At 30.4% G+C, this 21,790-nt stretch overlaps 1 protein-coding gene across 1 annotated transcript in view; it reads left to right on the top strand.

Annotated features, from left to right (window-relative positions):
• The first annotated feature begins 4,399 nt into the window (after window positions 1–4,399).
• LOC108691433 overlaps window positions 4,400–21,790 on the top strand; it is a 63,008-nt gene continuing 45,617 nt past the window's right edge. Inside the window, exon 1 of the mRNA XM_018199187.1 lies at window positions 4,400–4,514. Coding sequence (XP_018054676.1) covers window positions 4,400–4,514 — 115 coding nt within the window. The remainder of the gene's footprint in view (window positions 4,515–21,790) is intronic.

Raw genomic sequence — 21,790 nt, forward strand, 5'->3', positions numbered from 1 at the left:
GGTAGCAACTTAGTCTTACATTAGGTTATTATAAAATGAATATTACATAATATATTTTATTTTTTTTTTAATAACTAGTCCTTACGAATATTTAACTATACAATTTCATAAAAAACTCGTCTTATAAAAGTATTTTATTAACTAATCTTCATTTTTTGTAAACACTGTCATAAGTTGTGCTTTTTCCATTTGTTCAATATTTTTTTAATTTTTCCTTAATTTTTTCAGAAAATATTGATTAAGTGTTTTTACATAATGTCCTTAAATAATAATAAATTATAGAACAACAAATCACTAACAAATAATATATCTTTACTAACAATAACTTTTAAGGTGTAAAAAACACTCCATATAATAAAATTTATTGTACATAAAAAAAGAGGTGTGCCACTTCCGAGTTAAATGAGCTACAAAACAATAAATAGGTATCATCTTCACCAAATCACTCCCCCTCTCCTCCTCTCTCCCTCTCCCTCTCTTCATTTCTCCCCTTCTCTCCCAGTCATCCCTCCCTCTTCTCCTCCATTTTTCCCTTTCTCCATTTCTTTTATCCTCATCCGTCTCTCTCTCTCTTTCCCCTCTCTTATTTTCTTTGTTTCTTTCCCATTTCTTTTTTCTCTCTCAAAGCTGAATCTCTTTCTGTATCAAAAACTCTTTGCTCAACCAGCTCATTAAAGTTTTATGTACCTAGTTTGATAAGCGATGCTCGATAAAACTGTGTTTTTTTCCTTAGCATCTCAAACTATAATTTCTCTCTTCATAATTTGAAATAAGTTTGAAAGTACGACAAGTTACTTTGCTTTCCATGACGTACGGGGATAAGCGCAACATTCTATCAGCGAACCTCGTTTCTTCGGGAATTCCGCTCGATACATTTTTTTGTCGCATTCGTCATGCTGCTTACGATGCAATCACTCGGTTTACGAGGACTCAATTCCTCCATCCGACTTTGCCTCCGCGATAAATTCGCGATCTTCGCGATATTGGATTTCGGCGTTTGCTTTTGTGGTTAAACGCTTTCATCTGCCTCGTATTTTTCCTTTTTTCTTCCTCCTCTTTCTTCTTCCTTCTGCTCTCTACATATTACTCCTTCTCTACTATACATTTACATATACGTTCTGGTTATAAAATCATACATACAAACGTCTACAAATTACCAAGCTCCGAGAACTCGATAGAAGTAAATGACAATGAGAACCGAAGTAGTAGTCGAGAGTGCTTTCGAAAGTTGATATTACTTGCGAGGAGTGATATCATTTCATTTTTATCGCGCACGTGAGAGAAGACGCACAAGATAAAGTAAATCGCGCGAAACTGCTTAATTCCGAAAGAAAAACGTGAAAGACGTTTCGTCGTACACAAGTACATGAATATACTAGATTTTTAATTCCTGGTTAATTGTAAACAATATTGAAAAAAAAAAGAAAAAAGAAACAGAAACAGACTTTTAAATAAAATTAAATTATTCATTTAATGCACGGATATTTTACTGTCGGCTTTGCCTCGTCGTCTTTCTACTCGGAGAATTATGTACAAGAATATACATTTTTGTACGCGGATCGCATAATGTCGCATGTTTTTCTTTGCGCGGAAGCAAAATATCATTATTACAGGATTAAGTTTCTTCATACACGTTTATATGTGTAATGCAAACAAAAAGGAATTTATAACAGCTATGTATGTGAGACGGAAGGGAAGATAATTTCAAGCAACATTTTAGAAAATTTCTCTCTATTGTGCTCGAGCATGATGCTAAAATTCGGAGAAGACGAAAGAAACTGATATCGCTAATCTTAGTTTCTTCCAAATCGATGATAAACTAACAGAAGTTCAGGAAGTTTCTGAATAATATTTAAAAAGTTCCATTTTAAATATGTATTTAAAATGGAAATGACATTTTGCATTTTCCATTTTAAATGGTTTTTTTAGAAAATCATTTCCATTTTACATTTAAAATGGAACTATATCTATTATTTAATCATTTATAAAATAGGTAAATGGTTTTTCTATGTGTTCATAAATTTTCCCTAGAGTCATTAACGTATAAAAAGAAGTTCCGTGATTAGCCAAAACACAGTTTTTTCTATGGCGATGTTGAATTTAACGTTCGCGATCATTCGCGACTCGCGAGCAATGATGCATGTTTGACGTTGGCATCCCCAGGTGCCACAGAAAATCCGCCTCCCCACTTTTGTTTCACTAACTGACGCCGTACTCGCCGCTACTCGCAGCCAGCACTACCGAGTGCCAATTGACAAAAAAATGGAAGGATTTTCTGCGGCGTTGGCGGCTAAGGCTAAATAGAAGGCCAAATATGCATCATCGTTCGCGACTTCATTTGTGTATTTGTACCACCGCGACGATGTTACGTAATCTGTAATACGTTACGGCTAGTAAATAGTGGACATAACCTTATTCTTATTGCATTTGCATCAAATCTTGAGAGATCGGTGTCATATATAATATCTCATTAATTATTAAACAAGAGAAGGAGAAAAAATCCTTATTGTATTGTATCTGTTGTGTATTTGTGTAGTCAGTAGAGAGTGTAGTGTAGTGTATCCACACTTTGATCAGTTTCGCAGTTAAAAATGAACAAAATGATAAGCAATTAAGAGAATGAAAAAGAAAACGAAAATGTGAATTTAAATAATAAAATGATGATGATGAATAATAAAATGAGAAAAATCTCTAATATTAGATGGGAAATTTTTCAAGATTATTCGGATCGATGATCGAAAGTGGTGAAAATACAAGGAAAATATACATCATGTAAGCACAAAATAAAAGGTCGAATTGCTACAATCACGAATTTTTTGAACCACTTGAAGATAGGTATAATCACTTTAAAGCATTATTTAACCTTTTTCGTGGATTCTTGGATTACTTACTTTTATATTCCTTATATTCTTCTGTAGAGTATGACCTTTCGTCTACATACAAAAAATAAATTTTTATTCTTAATAATTAATAAACTCATAGATTAAAATATTACTCTGTATTAGATCAATATATAAATCATTTTTAATATTATTAATATTTTATATAGGATATCTCAAAATTTGTAACTTAAAATATTATAGATATATAGATAAATAGATAGATGGATAAATAGATAGATAGATAGATAGATAAATAGATAGACATAGAGGTTAGTAAATATCTGATATATGTAAATAAGTTTATATATTGATCTAATACAGAGTAATATTTTAATCTATGAGTTTATTAATTATTAAGAATAAAAATTTATTTTTTGTATGTAGACGAAAGGTCATACTCTACAGAAGAATATAAGGAATATAAAAGTAAGTAATCCAAGAATCCACGAAAAAGGTCTTGCAGCATCAATAATAATAATAATATGCAATCTGAAGTATCTAACATTACAATGCAAAAAAAGCAGCGGCTTCTGAAAAGTGCATTTTCTCACAAAAGTTAATAAGATTGTAGATGATCTCATCATATCTTTCGTTGAGACAATGTCTCCAATGAATATTGTAGAACATCAGGCGTTCAAAAATCTTATATGTGATAATATAGTGCTTAATGATTATTTATTATTTATTAAAACATTCTACATTCGTTAATTTATTCATTTGTTCATTTTTTAATAATGAATTAATCTAATTTGTATTGTTGTTTAAGTATATATTATTATTTTTATTAATATTGTTAATGAATTAACTTCTTAGGTGTCAATAAGCTGACAAATTCTTTCACCATAATAATAAGAAAAACATTACGATTACAAATAAATACCAAATTCACAGCCACAACATCTTAGAAATTTTGGAAGGAACTAAGTATTACAGCTGATATTTGGTCATCGAAAAGAAGTTTTCTATTCATTGGGTATTTTTGTATTAATTATTTTTATTTTTATAATAGCTATAATGCATACTGAAAACTACATTTTAATTTGTGTAATGTTGAGAGTAATGATTTTTTCATGAAGATTTTTTTATATGAAACTTATTGTATTGGATAGTTATTTGGCAATACTTCGATTTGTTATATTCACATTTTAATTGAAGATGAAATGTTATTAGAAATAATATTTATCATTTTATATAATTATATGATTTTTTTAAATCAGATTCAGAGAAAAACAATTACAAATTTTTTTCGTGTAACGAATTTTTATTAATTCATTAATAACTTTGTATTTAAATGTATATATGGTTTTTTTATAGATGAATATTTGAATATTTTTTATGAATTTTATAGATGATAGAAATGCAAGTTTTCAGAGGGAAAGTGCGGCTTTAGCTTTTTCGCAAGTTTAAGGGTAGACATTCTTATGACAAAATTGCTAAAATGATTCATGATATACATTGCGAATTTAAACTAAAAGACAAAAAAAGTTGTAAAAGTAACAACAAACAATGCATCAAACATGGTGAAAGCCTTTTCGATGTTCAGCCAGAACAATCAAATCGATTTGGATGATAACGATAATGATGATTCAGACGATGATTTCATTATACAAAACATAACTAAGGAAACTACAGGTGACGTCGATTTTATGTCCGATATATTTTTACCTGTATCAGCGCTGTGCAAGTCAATAATACAATAAATCTGTTAATCACAGTTGACATCAAAGCCGCATTAACAGAATCTTTATCTGGAAACAGTGGAAGCTATAATTATTCCTATCATTCTGTTTTTGGAAAATGCTCTGCCTATGAAATTTAACATCCCGATTTCCTAAAGCTGCGGAGACATATGCCGATATTATAGGAAAGGCCTCATCATCACTCGTTAGAATTCGACTTTCGATTGTTTAAATGACCTCATGACAGTCAAACAATTCCTTGGTAGTGTTTGCGATACACTTAATCTAACCAAACTGACTTTGAATTTTTAGCAGAATACATTGAATGCCTCAAACCAATTGCGGAAGCTTTAGATTACAAAGAGAGAAAAATTGTTTTTATGGCGAACTTTTACCCATTCTGTTGCAAACGCAAAAATTATAATATCGACATTTGAAATACTGTGCGAAATTAATCGTGTTATTAGAAGGCTTGTATAAAAGATTCAGTAATTATTTTTGATTTTTTCCTCTTGACTAAATGATTTTTAGCTATTGTATTGTAGCAGCTGTTAGTCATCCGTTCTTTAAGTTACGATGGGTAACAAAAGAAAGAAAAAATGTTAAAGAATTGCTTATTAATGAAACTGAATTTTTTATTAAATTCTGTGCCAAAAACTCGAAATTTGATGAATACATCCGAAGTCACAAGTCTTTTTTTCTTTTGAAAGAAGATCATAAGGTGAAAATGTTACAAATACTTCTGTTAAAAATACTATTGAACTGCAATGCTTGCAGTATTTGCAAGATGAAGATACATGTTTGGACATGCTTAATAAATTTCCTATTGTTAAAGATGTTTTTATAAAATATAATACTGCACTTCCATCGTCTGTGCCAGACGAAACGAACGTTTATTTTCGTATGGAGATATGATTATAATAATAAAATAATTGCTGCTCAAAGCAAACAGTGCGTTTATCAAATAAAATAGATGTGTATTACTATAAAATATATTTTTAATTTTTTATGAATATCCAAATAAATTACAAATTAAACTATAAAGAAGAAATTAATTCCAGATCCATAAATATCGATTTTAATAAAAAAATGAACATTCCAACATTATGCAAAGTAATTTCAAACGTAAAATACTTAAAAATATGTACTAAGAAAAATCATTTTTTGAAAACCATTTAGAATGCCTATTTATCCATTTTACATTTAAAATGGATTGGAAAAATCTATTTTACATTTTGCATTTTAAATATATTTTTTAAAAGTATTTTATATTTAGTATATTTTAAATGGAATTCGAAAGGTATTTTACCCAGCCCTGCAGAAGTTGCAGAGAACTTTTCAATTATAGACTATTTTTTTCTTGAAAAAAATGCTATTCTTCAATTATTATTTTTAAATTATTATTTTTAAATATACTATATATATAATATTTTTATATAGGATAACTGTCCTTACTATGTCTATTTCTATTAGTGTATTTTTGTATTTAAATAAACTATAAAGAAACATGAACGCAAATAAATAAGAAAAAGTATTTTTTTTATTAAATTAAATTATTAATTCAAATTAATAAAGAAGTATAAATGTCAACGTCAGTTCAAATTTGCGAATAATATTTTCATATAATTATATTTGTTAAAATAATTATAATAATAATAAACGTTTCGATCTTTATTAGGTCATCTTCAATATTTTAAAAAACCGTTAAACATACATAAATCGTCGTTAAATAATAATATTTGCGTCATTTTCTTAAAAGATCTACATTAAATTGTGCTTCGTTAGTATATTAATTCTTAACGAATTTATTTATAAGTTAGCTCATTCTACTCACCGTTTACTATGCGTATACTTCGATATACATATTGATCGATATACAATTGATGTTTTTTCTTCCCTATATTCCAAGTCCGTAGACTAATGCACGTGATATCTCTGACCCATATCTCATAAACGAATTCTCTTCGATGCGATTATCGTCAAATTAATATATACAAGTCATAATTTCTAAAATGATTGTTTCTTTTTCTATATACATTAAATATTGACAATTAAAACCAAATGTACCTACTTTCAAATAGTCTTTGCTAAATATTTAAAAATTAATGTAAATTATCTGTACATTTCAACCATTATAATCCAACTTTCCTTAATTTCGTAATTGCAGATAAAAGATATTGATAGATAATTAATAAATTATTAATGTATACGATATTAAAGATATTTTACTTTTTAATTAATAAAATATTTTAAACATTTTCTTCGGAAGATATGAGGAATTTATGGGAATTCAATAATACGTATCGCAAGATTTTAAGCTTGTCCCTGTTATATTGCGTGTCTTATATTGGAGCTGAGAACGTTGTGTTATGAGTGTATTGAAATAAAATAATTGAAATAATGATTTATGTAATATTACATTTATTTTAGTAACTATATGTTAAAATGAATCAAATGCGGATAGACACACAAATTGGAGACACATTAATAGATCCATTGCCGCTTGGAGAACTCACTAATAGGGATAAAAACATGTTTTTTTATTTTTATCGAAAACATTATAAAGTATTAATATCTTTTAGATTAAAGAAATATTATTAAAAAAAGAAGTAGAAAATCCGATATTGATTTCAAGCAAATAAAATTAAAACTGCACAAGATTTGATAATTAATTCAGTAATAAGCGAATTGATTTAAAAGCATACTAATAGGTTACTAATAGATTACCTTAGTGAAGAATCGCTCATTCTATTAAGACTAATGCCACAATAATGCATCGTTATTTTTTGGTCAGATTTTTTAAATTAAAAATTTATGTGCATATACGTGGAATCTCAGAAAATTGTTTTTAAACACACTGTAATAAAGAATTGTCAATTCAACTAATTGCTAGATTAATTCCACAATAAAGCATCGTCAGATTCTTTAGTCAGATTTTATACACGTCAGTGCAACAATTTATGTCAATTTATGTCATTGCGAACATAAAGTAAGCCCAGATAAGCCAATGGTTTAATAATAAAAGAATACGTCGGATAAGTTTTTCTCGATGAGCAGGACGAATCGGATCGCTGGAAATCTATTTGCATTACAAACTTACAAGAGATCTTCGGAGAAAATGCTCTGGAGAAGACAGAATGAAGTTGAAAAGGGACGTCGCGAAACCAGCTTGCCAAGTAACTTCCATAACGCGCTCTCAGACGAGTGCGGCGCTTTGTCGAGGAGGCTTCTACTAGCTTTTCTCCGTTTATACCAGAACCTGTTTCAACGGTATTTGCATGGTTGAAGTGAAGCGACATTTACTATCGTTTATTCTTTGTCCGACGAACATAAAGATTTGACACATCCGACGTTTTCTCTTCATTTCGCTATTATTCATGTATGTGGTCTTGAATAACTATAAAATATTCATATATTGAGAAAAAAAATTGCTCATTTGACTAGAATTAATTTAGTTCGTTTCTATTTCTTTCAATAAAAAATGTATGTATTTATGAGTAGGTATATAAGTCAAACATTATATTTAACCTGAATACATTTTCCAACGAAAGGAATAAAGACAACTTAAATTAATTTAATTAAATAAACAATTTTTTTCTCGCTATTACGATCTATTTTATAATTAAGTGTACGACATTTAATTATAAAATGAAATTGATTTTAAATGTAAAATAATTATTTTCCATTAAAATCAATTTCATTTTGACAATCTTGAATTTCTTTTCAAAAATATATTATCAGTATCAAAATAAAATTCACGTGATTTCATTTTCTTGAAATATTGAGTCAATTATTAATTTTTCAATTATTAATTTTATATTAAAAAACAAAAAACAAATTGTGTTGATTTAGTTACTTTTTAATTCTCTTATCTGTAGTTTGATACTAGCTGACGTTGTACAAGAGAACGATGAATAAGGAACGCGATCCTCAGCTTCACGCGGTTTACAGTGATAACGGCGAACGGTTTTTCGGGTTCTCAATTTCCGCAGTGATGTGTACCTTAATGTCACATAAATCATTCTCCAAAATAGCATCTACAACAAAAAGAACGAACGCTTCAGATACGCTATATCCGATACCACGTGTCGTGTTGTTTTCTTCATCCTTTGCATGTGTGATAAATCGTTCGCACCGGCAAAATGACTTTGCCCAGTGCAACATGATAGTCGTGATATCGCATACAGTACAATAAACGTACTACATACATATGTGTATCGTTTTTGAACATTTTTTAGAATAAAATAAAATTCTAGATTTTTTTCTTCATAGAATTTGCTATAAAAAGCAACAATAAAACAATTAAACTTTATTATTATGTAGCTATTAATTATTATTATGTATCTATTTTCATAAACTTTTTCTATATCTCTTAAAATTAAAAAAAATTATATTATTGTTTCATTTAATCTTTAGAGAGCGAGTCTATATTTTTAAAATCTTATATCTTTTCCTTGAGTAAGATTTATAATTCATTATTTCGTTATATTTCTTGTCTCAAAATATAACACTGTTTTAGCGCCACTGTAGTGGTAGTTTTTTTCATTTTGTAAAAGTTAAAAATTCAATATTCTTTTGAACCAATATAAATTAATAAATGTTTTTTAATAAAATTTTTATTTAATAATAGTATCTCCTCCTTTAATGAAATTTTTATTTGAAAATAATTCCTCTGAATTTCTACATAAATAATGTAAATAATAATCCTTTCAATTTAAATTAGAAACAATATAAGAACATTAGGAATCAAGCACGATAAATAGTGCGCGATAATTATTTTTTATAATTAATTATTATTGTATTCAAATAGCTATGATTTTTATATGCTTCTTTTTGAGCCTTCTTCAAAGTTCCAATGACAACGATATATGTTTGCATCTATTAATTCTGCATTGATGTACAATTACGTTACTTGTGTCTGTTATTTGTCGTTATTTCTGAAATCTTGCACCGCGGTTAATGGGTGTTTTGCAACTTACAATTCTGTATGGTTATCTCTCTCAATCAGTTGATCGACCGGGTGAAAATTAAAACGCTGTTGAATTGAATATAAATGTGACAAACGACTATATAATTTATCATTGAGATGAATATTACTCACACAAGCGTTGTAAGTGTTGTGCAATATTTTATTAATTGTATGTTTATTAATAATCTTAGTCAGTGTGTTAAAACATAATAAAATGTTGTTAGATCTTAGTGCTTATTCAATTAAAAATGTAAAAATAAATTGAGTATTCACGATCTTATTTTAATCAAATTAAACGAACGATTTATAATTTGTAACGGCTTTACATGTTACAAATGTCACCCACTAACGATTCTACATACAGCGAGTATAAAAAGTACAAGGAAATTTTTTATTAAAAGAATTTTATTTGTAGAAAATAAACATTAATTAGCAATTTTATACAATGAATACATTCTACTCTAACATAAACAAATGAGCTTTGCATGTATTTCTGATTTTAGAAGCTAAATTTCTCGTAAATACTTTTCTCTGTAAATACTTTTTGAGCATTCAAATAATATAATTTTTAATTTTTGCTTATTTTTTAGAGGATATATTTTCTGTAATTAATATACATCTTTTTGATATACATAATTTTAAGAAACATGCAGTTTATTTTATTTTTTATGAATAAATTATTAATTACAGCAAGAAGTGATCGTCAATTAAACATTGAATCGATATCAAATTGATGTTGAAATCATTGTATCAATATCGATTCGTCATCAAGTCGATTAATTTTTCGCTGGATAATATTTATTTTTTAAAAATAAAATTTTTTTAAAAAATATTTTCTCTGTACGAATACTTTTTGCACTCACTATAAATCTATTTTCAAAACAAGTTTTTTTTTCTTCTTCGAAAATTGATCTCTGAGCTATATTGCCATTGTTGCGATATTTTATTTTCTGTATAAGCGAAAGGATATCACACAACATATGAATTGACAGTTTGAAGTTTAGAATTGTACGTATCTAACTTCTCGAGTTCGCGAACAGTTCCGACTGATTTGCATGAACGCATGATTTATTTATGTCTTTCCCGCAAGCAAACAGGTTGAATTTTATAGCACCTAAGTTTACAAGTCGTCCGAACTTCCGACCTTTTTCGTGGCTGTTCCGACTTTATTTAGACGAACAGAATGCCAGCGGCGTTTCGCTCGTAAGACTTTCCAAACCGTAATCCTTGCGTCGGACATTTCCTTCGTTCTGACAGTAATGTGAGAAGATTGCAATGTTGCAACAACCTGCGTTACACGCGGATATGGTTTCTCGATTGCATGTTCGGGTTAATTATCTTTGATGTGGGAATTTCTTTTTACACTGACTTTTACATTTATATTTTTGCAAATTTTCCATTATAGACATTTTAATATTTATGAGACGTGATTTATTAGAAATACCGTTATGTAAATTGCTCCATCTCAAGATATTTTAAGAAAATGAAAATTATCATCTTCCAAATAATCAGCACGTCAAAAAGTATTTGTTTGTAATAACGTAGAAAGAAAAAGAGAGAAAGGGAGAAAGAAGAGAGAGAGAGAGAGAGAGAGAGAGAGAGAGAGAGAGAGAGAGAGACAGACCGATAAATAAATAAAAGCGTTTATAATTATTATTCCGGACCTCTAAAAATAAAAAAAAAATATAAGAGCGAAATATACAAATAACGAAATTAAGTAATACAACAAAAATAATGCTAATAATATATATATATATATAAAATATAAAATATAAAAATAAAATATAAAAATCATCTATACAAAGATGGAGAAATGATACAGCGTGAGAGGAATGCGAATGAAAAAGGCTGCAATATAATTAAAATTAAAAAGAGAAGGAAAACAGAAAATCTTCGTAATTTGGAAGTTGAAATGGTATTTAATATTGATATTTGTAGAACTAGCAGTTGGAAATGCAATGCATCCCCGATTTCATCACCTTCAGCAAATGCATCTTCATAACATCAAGATTTCGTAACTCTCTGATCGATTGCTTTGCATCGCACTTTCCGAGTATCTTGCTCAATAATCGAAGCTAGCGGTGTCGTCAATAGATAGAGATTTTACGAGCACTAGAATTATTTTAAATGTACCGAAAACTAAAGTACTCACATTCACGATCCTGCTGTTTTCGCTCCGTTACGTCCTATTATGTATCAGTCCTCAAAATCAGTCCTGTCTAAGCTCTGTATGCTTTCACCTAAGCCGCTCTCTACTTTAGGTTTCGTATAGTGTCTCTCCATACGAATGAGCGACCGTCGCATCGTTCCGAAGTGAAACTTCAACCTTATGCGACGAACTTGCGTAATTCGCTCTCTTGTCGTATTCCTCTTGAGAACGCATCGTGTCGAGAATGGGAGTGGGTGTCTTGTCAGAAAGAGATGAGAAACTACGAGTGTAATGCCGTTGATATCCATGATTTAATTTATGCATACCAACGCTTTCGAGACGAAAATACGATTACGCATGTAGATGTGCATGTCGAAGAAAATACTTTTCTTTCTACACTCTATTTTTTGTTTTAAGTATTTATCTATTAAAACACAAACACACACACACACACAAATATTTATATATAAGCATTAATATATTATATGAATAAATATTATATAATAAAATATTTTAAACTTTAATATATATATTATAAGTGAAAATTAGATCGATAAGAATAAATCAAATACAAAAAGGATCTTATTTTTGATCACGAGCATGGTGTAATAGGCAGCGTACGAGACTACTATGCCAGAGATCCCGAATTCGATCCCAGGCAGAAAAAATTTTCGTATGCTCGTAGCTTCTTTCGGCAGGCAATAGCAAACTACCAAGAGTATCCTTGCCAAATATACTTCTCTAAACAAAATTGTCATTCGGAATCGTTAAACTGTAGATCCCTTATAACTGTGTACAATCAGCATGTTCATCTATAGGCATATGAGAGAAGTCACCATGCTCGGGTACGGAGCAATAGGCCTGAGAAGAGAGATTTTTTATTGAAGTAGATCTTAATGCTTATAGTGTTCAATTTTATCCACGTGCTTTGACAATCAAAGTCAGTAAAACCCAAGTCAGTAAAACACCTATCTCGGAAAGTCAGGAGTTCTGGATTCAAAATTTCGACCGAGGTGATATTTTTCGCAATAAGTTCTTGGCAAGATCTTGTTCTTTTCAAGATCTTATTAATATCATTATTAAATTGAGAATCAATGTATAATTTGTAATGTTATTTTCGTTCCAACTATTATTTACGTTTCAATAGATCAAATTAGCAAATTAGTAGTTTATGAAATTAAAAAATGTATTTATAAAGTTGCATATAAATATTATTAAGATTCGACTAAAATAAATTCTTTTTAATAGTTAATAAATATTTAAAAAAAAGTAAAAAAATGCAGAAAATATGATATATATTTATATAATACTAAATAATATATATTTATATAATATACTAAATAAATGATAGCAAATTGATTAAAAAAGGTACATAAATCTCGCTTTTAATTAATTCTATTATCCTTTGTTTAATATTATATTTTTTCTCTAATTAACATTTATCGTTTTCCTCTGCTTACAATGCTTTTGCTTTCATGTTCACGTTTTCGCTACGAAGTAAGATTTAGTCCTTCACTATAGAGAAAAGCGACAAAGATGCTGTAGAAAATTCTAATGTTTATTAGGCGAAACAGGACCAAGCATAGAGTGAGAAAAAGATAATGCACCGAAGAAACGATGGTAATACCATCGTCAGCGATTTAGGGATATGGTCAGGGGTGAGAGGTCACGTGCAAGAGAGAAGCTCGCATTGTCGGCAACTAGGGACCGCACAGGGATGCGAGTAATGCATACTAGGTACACGGAGTAAAATTTAATCCAATGAATTAATTATAAACTACGCCCAACGCATTTCGCGACCCAACCCCGGCAATTACCATGAATATGAAGCGCGCATCCTTCCGTACTCTCGTAAGGTGGGCGCGCGTTTCTCTCTTTCTCCGCAAACGATAATATCGGTAATTCCATTCGGACAGAGAGAGTGACGTCGTGCGTGCACGGGTAATTCGCGTGGGGATGCGAAACACAGTGCAGAGCGGAAGTTTCGCGTGTCCCGCTTGCTTTCGTTTCCAGTTCTGCGAAGTCTCTTGACATACAAATAGCATCGTACCAGCTCGGATGACTGCAGAATCCTGATGCAATTGGAAATTTTGAGCAACGCGAGCTAAAGTATATTCAAGTGAGATAATTGAGAGAGCGGAATAAATACGGAAAGAACAATTTTTGCTGAAGTATCTATTAAGTTAGTTATACAGATCTAAAAATAATCTTGTTGCATTATTAAAATATGTAGGATACTCAAATTAATTGCTAAAATGTCATAATTTCTCGCAGCATTGCTCATCATGCTTGAGTTTCCTACATAATTACTTTGATTGGTCCAACATAGTTATTTCCAGATCTGTATCTATACTGAGAGAAAACGAAATAGTTGTGGCAAATAATATATAAATTTTACAACTTTTGCAATTTAAATACCTGTAACTAGTTTTATAAAGTAATAGCAACTAAAGTAATACTGAATACTACTATAAAAAATATAATTACGGTAACAATATTGTAGGCACTATTAATTGGTAGTGAAATAGTGACTCAACTACATTGAGTAGTTACTTGAACTTCATGCAAAATATATAACAATTATATTTTTTTAGTTTAGACAAAAACTTTTTTTTTAATACAGCACTCTGTACCATAGTAACTAATTAATCATTGTTGAGGTAATTTTAAAGAATACATTCAAAACCTTTTCTCTAAAATCAGTATACGAACAGTACGCAACATTGTCATCAGAGGGACGTAGTGGAATTCAGTTTCTCCTAGGAAGAAAAACATTCAGTTTACATTAAGGGGACCTTAAAGCAAAGTTCGAACTCCGACAAAATCACCAAAGATCGCGCCGCGCATCGCACATATCGACATGTCTTTTTATATTATCACAGTAAGCAATATCTCACGCAATGATACACGTGTCAATTTTTGTATAACAAATTCGTCGCGATAAAGCGTCTAAATCTAATTCTAAGAACTCGACATTGTTTGTTCGCACTACGTAAATTACGTGTCTGGGAATCACTATTTCGTACGTATTGTACAGATTGTAAAGCTTTCGTATCAAGCAAATATTGACTCGACTAGATGCTGAGACGCCATGTTACACTAAAAAATAGTAAAAAATATATCAATTTGGAAATTTTCATAGATTTCACTTTCCAGACACGTATTAATGCGTATACTTTAATTTTGGAAAAGGATTTTCGAATTGGTGAAAGAGAAAAAAAGTATTTCTTATACAAAAATTATATGTGCTTATGTGGTAAAACAGGAGACTTTAGGATCCTCTTAAGAGCGCAGTATTGGGTTCGAACTTAAAAGAATGGATACAAAAAATGCATACAAAAATTTGTAACTATGAATATTATAAAATTATAAAATTATAAAATTTTTATAAGAACAATAAGAAATTAAATTAATTGAATTAAGAAAATGTAATAATTAATCATTTGTAATTGATTAATATTACTATATGATTAATTATTATAGTTTCTTAGTTTATTTAATTTGATATTCTTATTAAAATTTTATGATATATTTACTTGAGAAGCTGTTTAATTACAAATTTATAGTTACTGATATGACTATTTCCTCTGAGTGTATACTAAAATTTTTAGATATATTTCAGTAAAATCGTTCCTTTTCCACTTTTGTGTGAGTAAAAACATTTTATTAAATATTGATAAAAAAAATATCAAATGTAAATTCAGTAAAAGACTTTTACCGATATTTAATGTTATATATGTATATGTTATATATGTAATACGTATAAATAACGTGACGCGTATTTAATTATTATTGCTCTATATTTATCGTAAAAATCCACAAAGACTGTTAATAAATTAGTTTTTAACCGCGCTTTATCATACATCGTTTCACGGTGCTACCACAGACGCAAATATATTCGCATTTTGTGAGAAAAATATATCTGATACGGATCGTAAATCGCGGTGAGTTTTGGCGTCGACGATTATTTACAGTTCTACCAAGTGCATGTGCTACCATTGAATTATATTTATTGTCAGCCGAACGATAATAAGTGAGACACATGAATTTCAAAAGTATTTTTTTTTGTCTAATTAGCTGCCTGTGTTATCAAAAAATATTCCACGTAAAATCTAACTATATTCTAAAATCTAACTAATGCTGTGACATAATAAAATGTAACATTAAATCTTCTTTCAGAAATAATACATTTTATTTTGATATCAAGATATCAATTAGCAAGGAAAAATTACGAAACGTGCACAAGAGTATGTATCTATAATTGAAATTATGGAACGATTGCCATGCGGCAGTGGGTTTGAGAAAGCGTTTACGTAATACTACGCGAAATGGTTCAAGTAGTCGCGTAATTGGTCTCTATACATATGAGAGGAAATCGTCAATGCACGTGTGTGCGCGTGAAAATGCAGTTAACGTGCGTGCACGCACGACAATACCACGTATGCCATGCACATTTACGCGTGCGTGATTGTAATTATATGTATTTGCAGAGATTGCTATATATTCTGTGCACTATATTCTATGTGTGCGTACGTAGAATGTATGTGTATACATAGTATGTACGTGCGTATGCCGTTGTACTCATATATATGCATAAAGTTGACCATGTACATGAAGTACACGTATATGTATATTTGCATATATTTCTCGGGTGCATGCACGGCGGTGACGGCGCAGCTTCCGAGGTTCGCATGCAGCCGGCGTGCCGGCGTACTCACGCTAGTGCGCATCGTTTGCACACACGAACACGCCGGTGTAGCACAGAGATGGTTGCTCATCGTTGCTCGGAGTTACACCGCCGGATATCCGCATATAATTGCATCTTTCGGGCGCTATGTGTGTCGTGTCCTGAAAACCGCCATAAATCCGACTCGACAATTCCAATTGCGCACCTAGATGCGTGACATATGCTCGATGCTATCTTTAATCGAAAAGTCCCATCTCGCACGGCGATCTCGCAATCGCGTCGCTTCTTCGCAAACAATCTTTTCCACTCTTAAACTCATCCTAAATTTTTCACAACGCATGAGTGCTTATAAAATTCGAGAAACGACAGATGAATAATAAATCATAAATTTTAACATGCACGACGTGTTGATATTAATCTACACGGAAAGATGGTTTTGTTAAACTATCTCGAAATTTAGTTATATATAGATCTGAAAATAATTTTGGTAGAGTAACAAATAATTATGCAGCGATGCTTTTTGCAACATTGCTTATCACGTTTGAGTTTCCTATATTTTGATGAGCCAACAGAATTATTTCAGATTTGTATGTAACTCAATTTTTTAATATTTCAACAAAATCATACTTTCTGTCTAATTTTTGAGAATAAAAGAACTCGCGATGATATAAGAAGCATAAATAATAAATGATAAAAAAATGTTAATGTAATTTTTATTCTGAGTAATTACAAGAAAATTATTCGGACGTAATACTATGTAATATTCTCATAAGAATTAGCACGGATCTTGAAGTTTACTTGTAATACAAATTTCAATTATAAAGAATTCCACACTACTTAAAAATGAAAAATTGAATCTTGGTGAAATGAGTTTCACATAGGTTATAAAATATAACTTATAATGTGATGAACAAAAATTATATTGTACATATACTCATGGCTCAAATAATGGATAGTTTTTTAACTATAATGTGTAAAACTTGTCAGAAAGCACCTTTGATATCCTATTAAACCTTTGATATCCTAATTAAAAAACTATCCATTATTGAGTTTTATGTTTATGGCACCTTTTGTTCACTACATAAGCTACATCATATATGAAAACTGACTTATATCATATAATTAATGCGGAACCCTTTTATGCTGATTAATTTAACGTTTGCTTAAAAACGCTTAAATCAAGACTCATTAATAGATAATTATGTGAAAGTGATTTAGCGTTTTATAGAGAGTGTCGCGTATAGCAGTTTTAGTATTCTAGATATAAGCAACGATTAACTTCAAAGGATAGAATTAAGCGAGCTGTCGTGTGGTTTTGTGTCAGGATGGCCATCTTTCTCTCGTGCAAACGCGCAATTTAAAAGAACGCTCATTTATGCGACGCTTTGAGAAAGAACCGTCGGGCAGGCCACGCTCGCACAGGCTAGACTTTGTACTCGTAAGGGAAGCAAATTTCAACATAAAATTGCCCTCTACATGACTCGTTGCTCGTTGCTAAAGTGCTTTGGGCTGTTCGCGCCGGGTGCAGTAATTTTTCAGGAAATTAATTGGCGTAATCGCGATTCATAAATCACAATTTTTGCAGCAAGAAAGAGAGAAAAGAAAGCTGGAGCTTCTCTAGGTTTCATCGAATGTCTTGCGCTAACAGAATGTTATTGTGCTCGAGCTATATTACAATGCGATTTATCCTCTTTTTCTTCGTAATTCTACCCTCCGCGGTCTAAAATTCACGAGTTATTACGAGACAGTATCGTTACCGAGATTTCGACTAGACGGAGAGCTGTAGTTGTCGCGCAATTAAATTCTCAACTAGTAATTCGCAACCAGCGATAAATTAACGCTGCTGGCGTACCGATCATTAGAAGCGTTATATAGCAATACAGACTTCTTAACCTAATTTGCATAAAGAAGAACGAGAAACAAAGAATAAAGAACCGAATGTTCTAAGATCTAAGATCACAAATTCAATAATTTCGTATTTATTATTCATAATTCAGTCTTATTCATAATTCGTTGCTTCCCTTGAAATATCAAAAATGAGATATGTAATTGCGTAATAGTTGCACGTACATTTATGTAATCTCCGCAACTAAAATAATATGATATACGGCCGATAGGAATTATCTCGTGCGGAAATGATGTAATATGCTTCTCGAGAAAATGCCCCAGCTGCGCCTCAAGGACGGTTGATTCCGTAAGAGTTGGATCATGTCAGTACATTCATCAGAAAATACATGACAAATGATACTTCCGTTTCATCTTGACGATGTCACCGAATGATGTATATTCTGAAAAATTGGTGATGAAAGGGCTACATTACGGTATGCGACGTTCATATGTCTTCTGTGTACCAGCGAGTCGATAAATAGAGAAAAATAAAATAGCATTCAGACTTGTGCCGATCAAAGATCTTTCTTCTTAACTCTAGGATGTTATCACTGTTGAGTATTGTTATCGAATTTTACATATAAAGAAATAGGCCACTTAAGGTAAAGTTGCCGAAATCGCATCGGCTCCTAAATCACATTACTTCACTTAAAAATTCAATTATTGTATTTATATACCTACTTTCTTACGGATTATTTAAGAAGTACATGATTCTGCAATGCTATACTCATGACATGAAGCGTAATAAATAGAAGTGTTGTTATTTACATAAATAAAAGAATCGTGATAGAAAGATCGTTGCTATTTTTCAATGTATTTTATACCAGAAAATATAAATTAAGTAGCCTAACTCTTGATCATTTGTCGTGATTAGAATATCATTAAAATTAAATTAATATGATCAAAGTTTGCTTTACATTTCCTTTATAGGTTAAATAAATATAAGCTTTAAAAATGCTCTAATATTTTTTAAATCACATCACACTACCTTTTAAATCGAACATTGCTTAATATTTTTACATTTCTTACATTCTTTTTATTCTATTTATTATATGAAAATATATATTGTAAACTTACAAAGTGTTTATTTTATTTTACAAAGAAACTCCTTGAATTACTTCTTGAATTATTCCTTAAATTATCTTGTGTTTCAGAAATTATGACAAATATATTCTTAAATTTTTAACAGCATAATAAAATACAATTTTTTCCTTTTCTTATGTAATTTTTAAATTTTTTGCGTTATTGTAATATTTTAAATAAGAGATGGCATTGGCATGATGCGACTTTTTTTAGCCAACGAATTTCCTCGTTCCAAAATCGCATTATACTGAAAAAATCCTCATTTTCAACGTTATAAGCACAAAAAAATTATGAAAAAATTACATAAGAAAGGGAAAAGAGTGCAATTTATTATGCTGTAAAAAAAGAATATTCTTAGAAGAATATTCTTCATAATTTCTAAATTATAAGCCTTTAAATGAAAAGTGGTTTGATTTCGGCAACCTTAATCTTAATTACCTTTAATTAACCTTAATTAAACATAACAAAAATTTTTCGTACATTTCATACTTTTAATGATAAAATATTTATAATTTAAATTTTTATAAATATAATTTAATTATTAATTTTTAAAAGGAAAGAAAAAACAAATATACTATCAAATTTAATTTTGAAATAATATGGAATATGTAATTCAATTGTATTTATCTCCTCATAACACTTAAATAAAATTATAAAATTATATGTAGTAAAATAATAACACAAAATTGTTTAAAAATTAAAATCACTTATCATGCTTTTTGTTATAATACTGACCATCAAGAGATCCAAACTGATGAAAGAGAGAGAGCGAGAGAGAGAGAGAGAGAGAGAGAGAGAGAGAGAGAGAGAGAGAGAGAAAAGAGAGAGAGAGAGAGAGAGAGAGAGAGAGAGACAGAACAGAGATAGAAACAGAGACAAAGATAAAGACGAATAGAATTTTTAAAAGTTCTGCTTGTCTGAGCTTTTAGCAAGGTAAATTGGACCTATATTAAATTGTTTGTCAATTTAATTTGTGATATTAATAATCCAGCTTTAAAATTGTGTTTTCGAGACCGATAAATAATCGATCGATAATAATCTCAGTTTGCTTGAACTGAAAAAATGTATAATTTACATAAAAATTTGGCAAATTAAAAAGAAAAAATGCCAATTAAAGCCAATAAGAGCCAACAAATTGTTTTGGCTCTTTGATATTTGATTGATATTTCTCTTTTTTAATTTGTTAGATTTATTCTTCAGAGTAATATAATTTTATTTAAAATTTAAAATTAAATTATCGTTACACAAAAATATTATTAAACATCGAAACTCACTTTGATTAATTATGGCTTCTTTACTTAATTTTATTGAATATTGCGTAACTCTGATTATTCTCGCAAAAAATAATGCGATGTATTGTTAAGTAGCACGCTTAAAATACACGGCAGCATATTTAATACAATTTAGCACACTCTTCTGACTTTATCTCTGATTTTACTTCACATTTTTTGTGCAATAATCTTCGGGAATCATATTTTCTTTCAACAATGGTTCTATTATAAGAGCAATTGAAAAAGACTGTATTCGAAAGAATGTCATGAGTTCACCGTTTGAATGGAAACGATTAAAATTAAATTAACTGCTGACGACATGTTCATTTCGAAAACGGTTCACTACGGTGCGAAATAGATATCATCGAGTCAACAATATCGTATATATAGCACATTCGGGCGATCGTGCACGAAAGCAGTGTTATCTTTCGAAATGTGACGCAATCATATATTTTGCATAGTCTTTCTAAGTCTTTTTCTTTTGAAATTATATCGTATTTCCAGGCTTTTCTTAATTATCTTATACAATTAAAAATGTACATGATCAGAGACAACGCAAATACCTGATCTCTAAAATTGCATGGAACATTACATAATGTCTCACAAACAACATCTGCAGTCCATCGCCTCTTTCTGTTGCCTTCGCGATATTAGAGAATCGCAGAAGGCCCTATAGCGTCTGTGATATTTATAATTTCCAACCTGGGTTAATTTTGCCCGGTCACGTAACGGCGATGGCCATTGGCTGACGTTCCAGATTAAATCTGGGCGCAGTGCGCGGGAATATGGCATAATTAATAGTGAAGCGTAATCTCGTATCTTCCAATTTGGTATGCTTCGAAGTACGAGCTTTTTATTTTGAGAGTACAGCGAGAGTACACCGGCCGGGGCAATGCCAGATTCGTCGCCGTACGATAGTATCGGATTCGCGATTGGAAAATTAAATACTAGTAATTAATATCTTCTGCACGGACATATTTGCATTCAAAGAGAGACATAATCAAAAGAGGAAGGAAAAGAAAGAAATAGAGAGAGAGAGAGAGAGAGAGAGAGAGAGAGAGAGGAGCGAAAGAAAGAAAGAAAAAGAGAGGAAAAAAGGAGAGAAATGTCATAGCAGTCGCGGGAAATGTGTTACACACACACACACACACACACACACACACACACACACACACACACACAC

The sequence above is a fragment of the Atta colombica genome, unplaced genomic scaffold (genome assembly GCF_001594045.1).
Source record: "Atta colombica isolate Treedump-2 unplaced genomic scaffold, Acol1.0 scaffold47, whole genome shotgun sequence".
NCBI classification, from domain to species: Eukaryota; Metazoa; Arthropoda; class Insecta; order Hymenoptera; family Formicidae; genus Atta; species Atta colombica.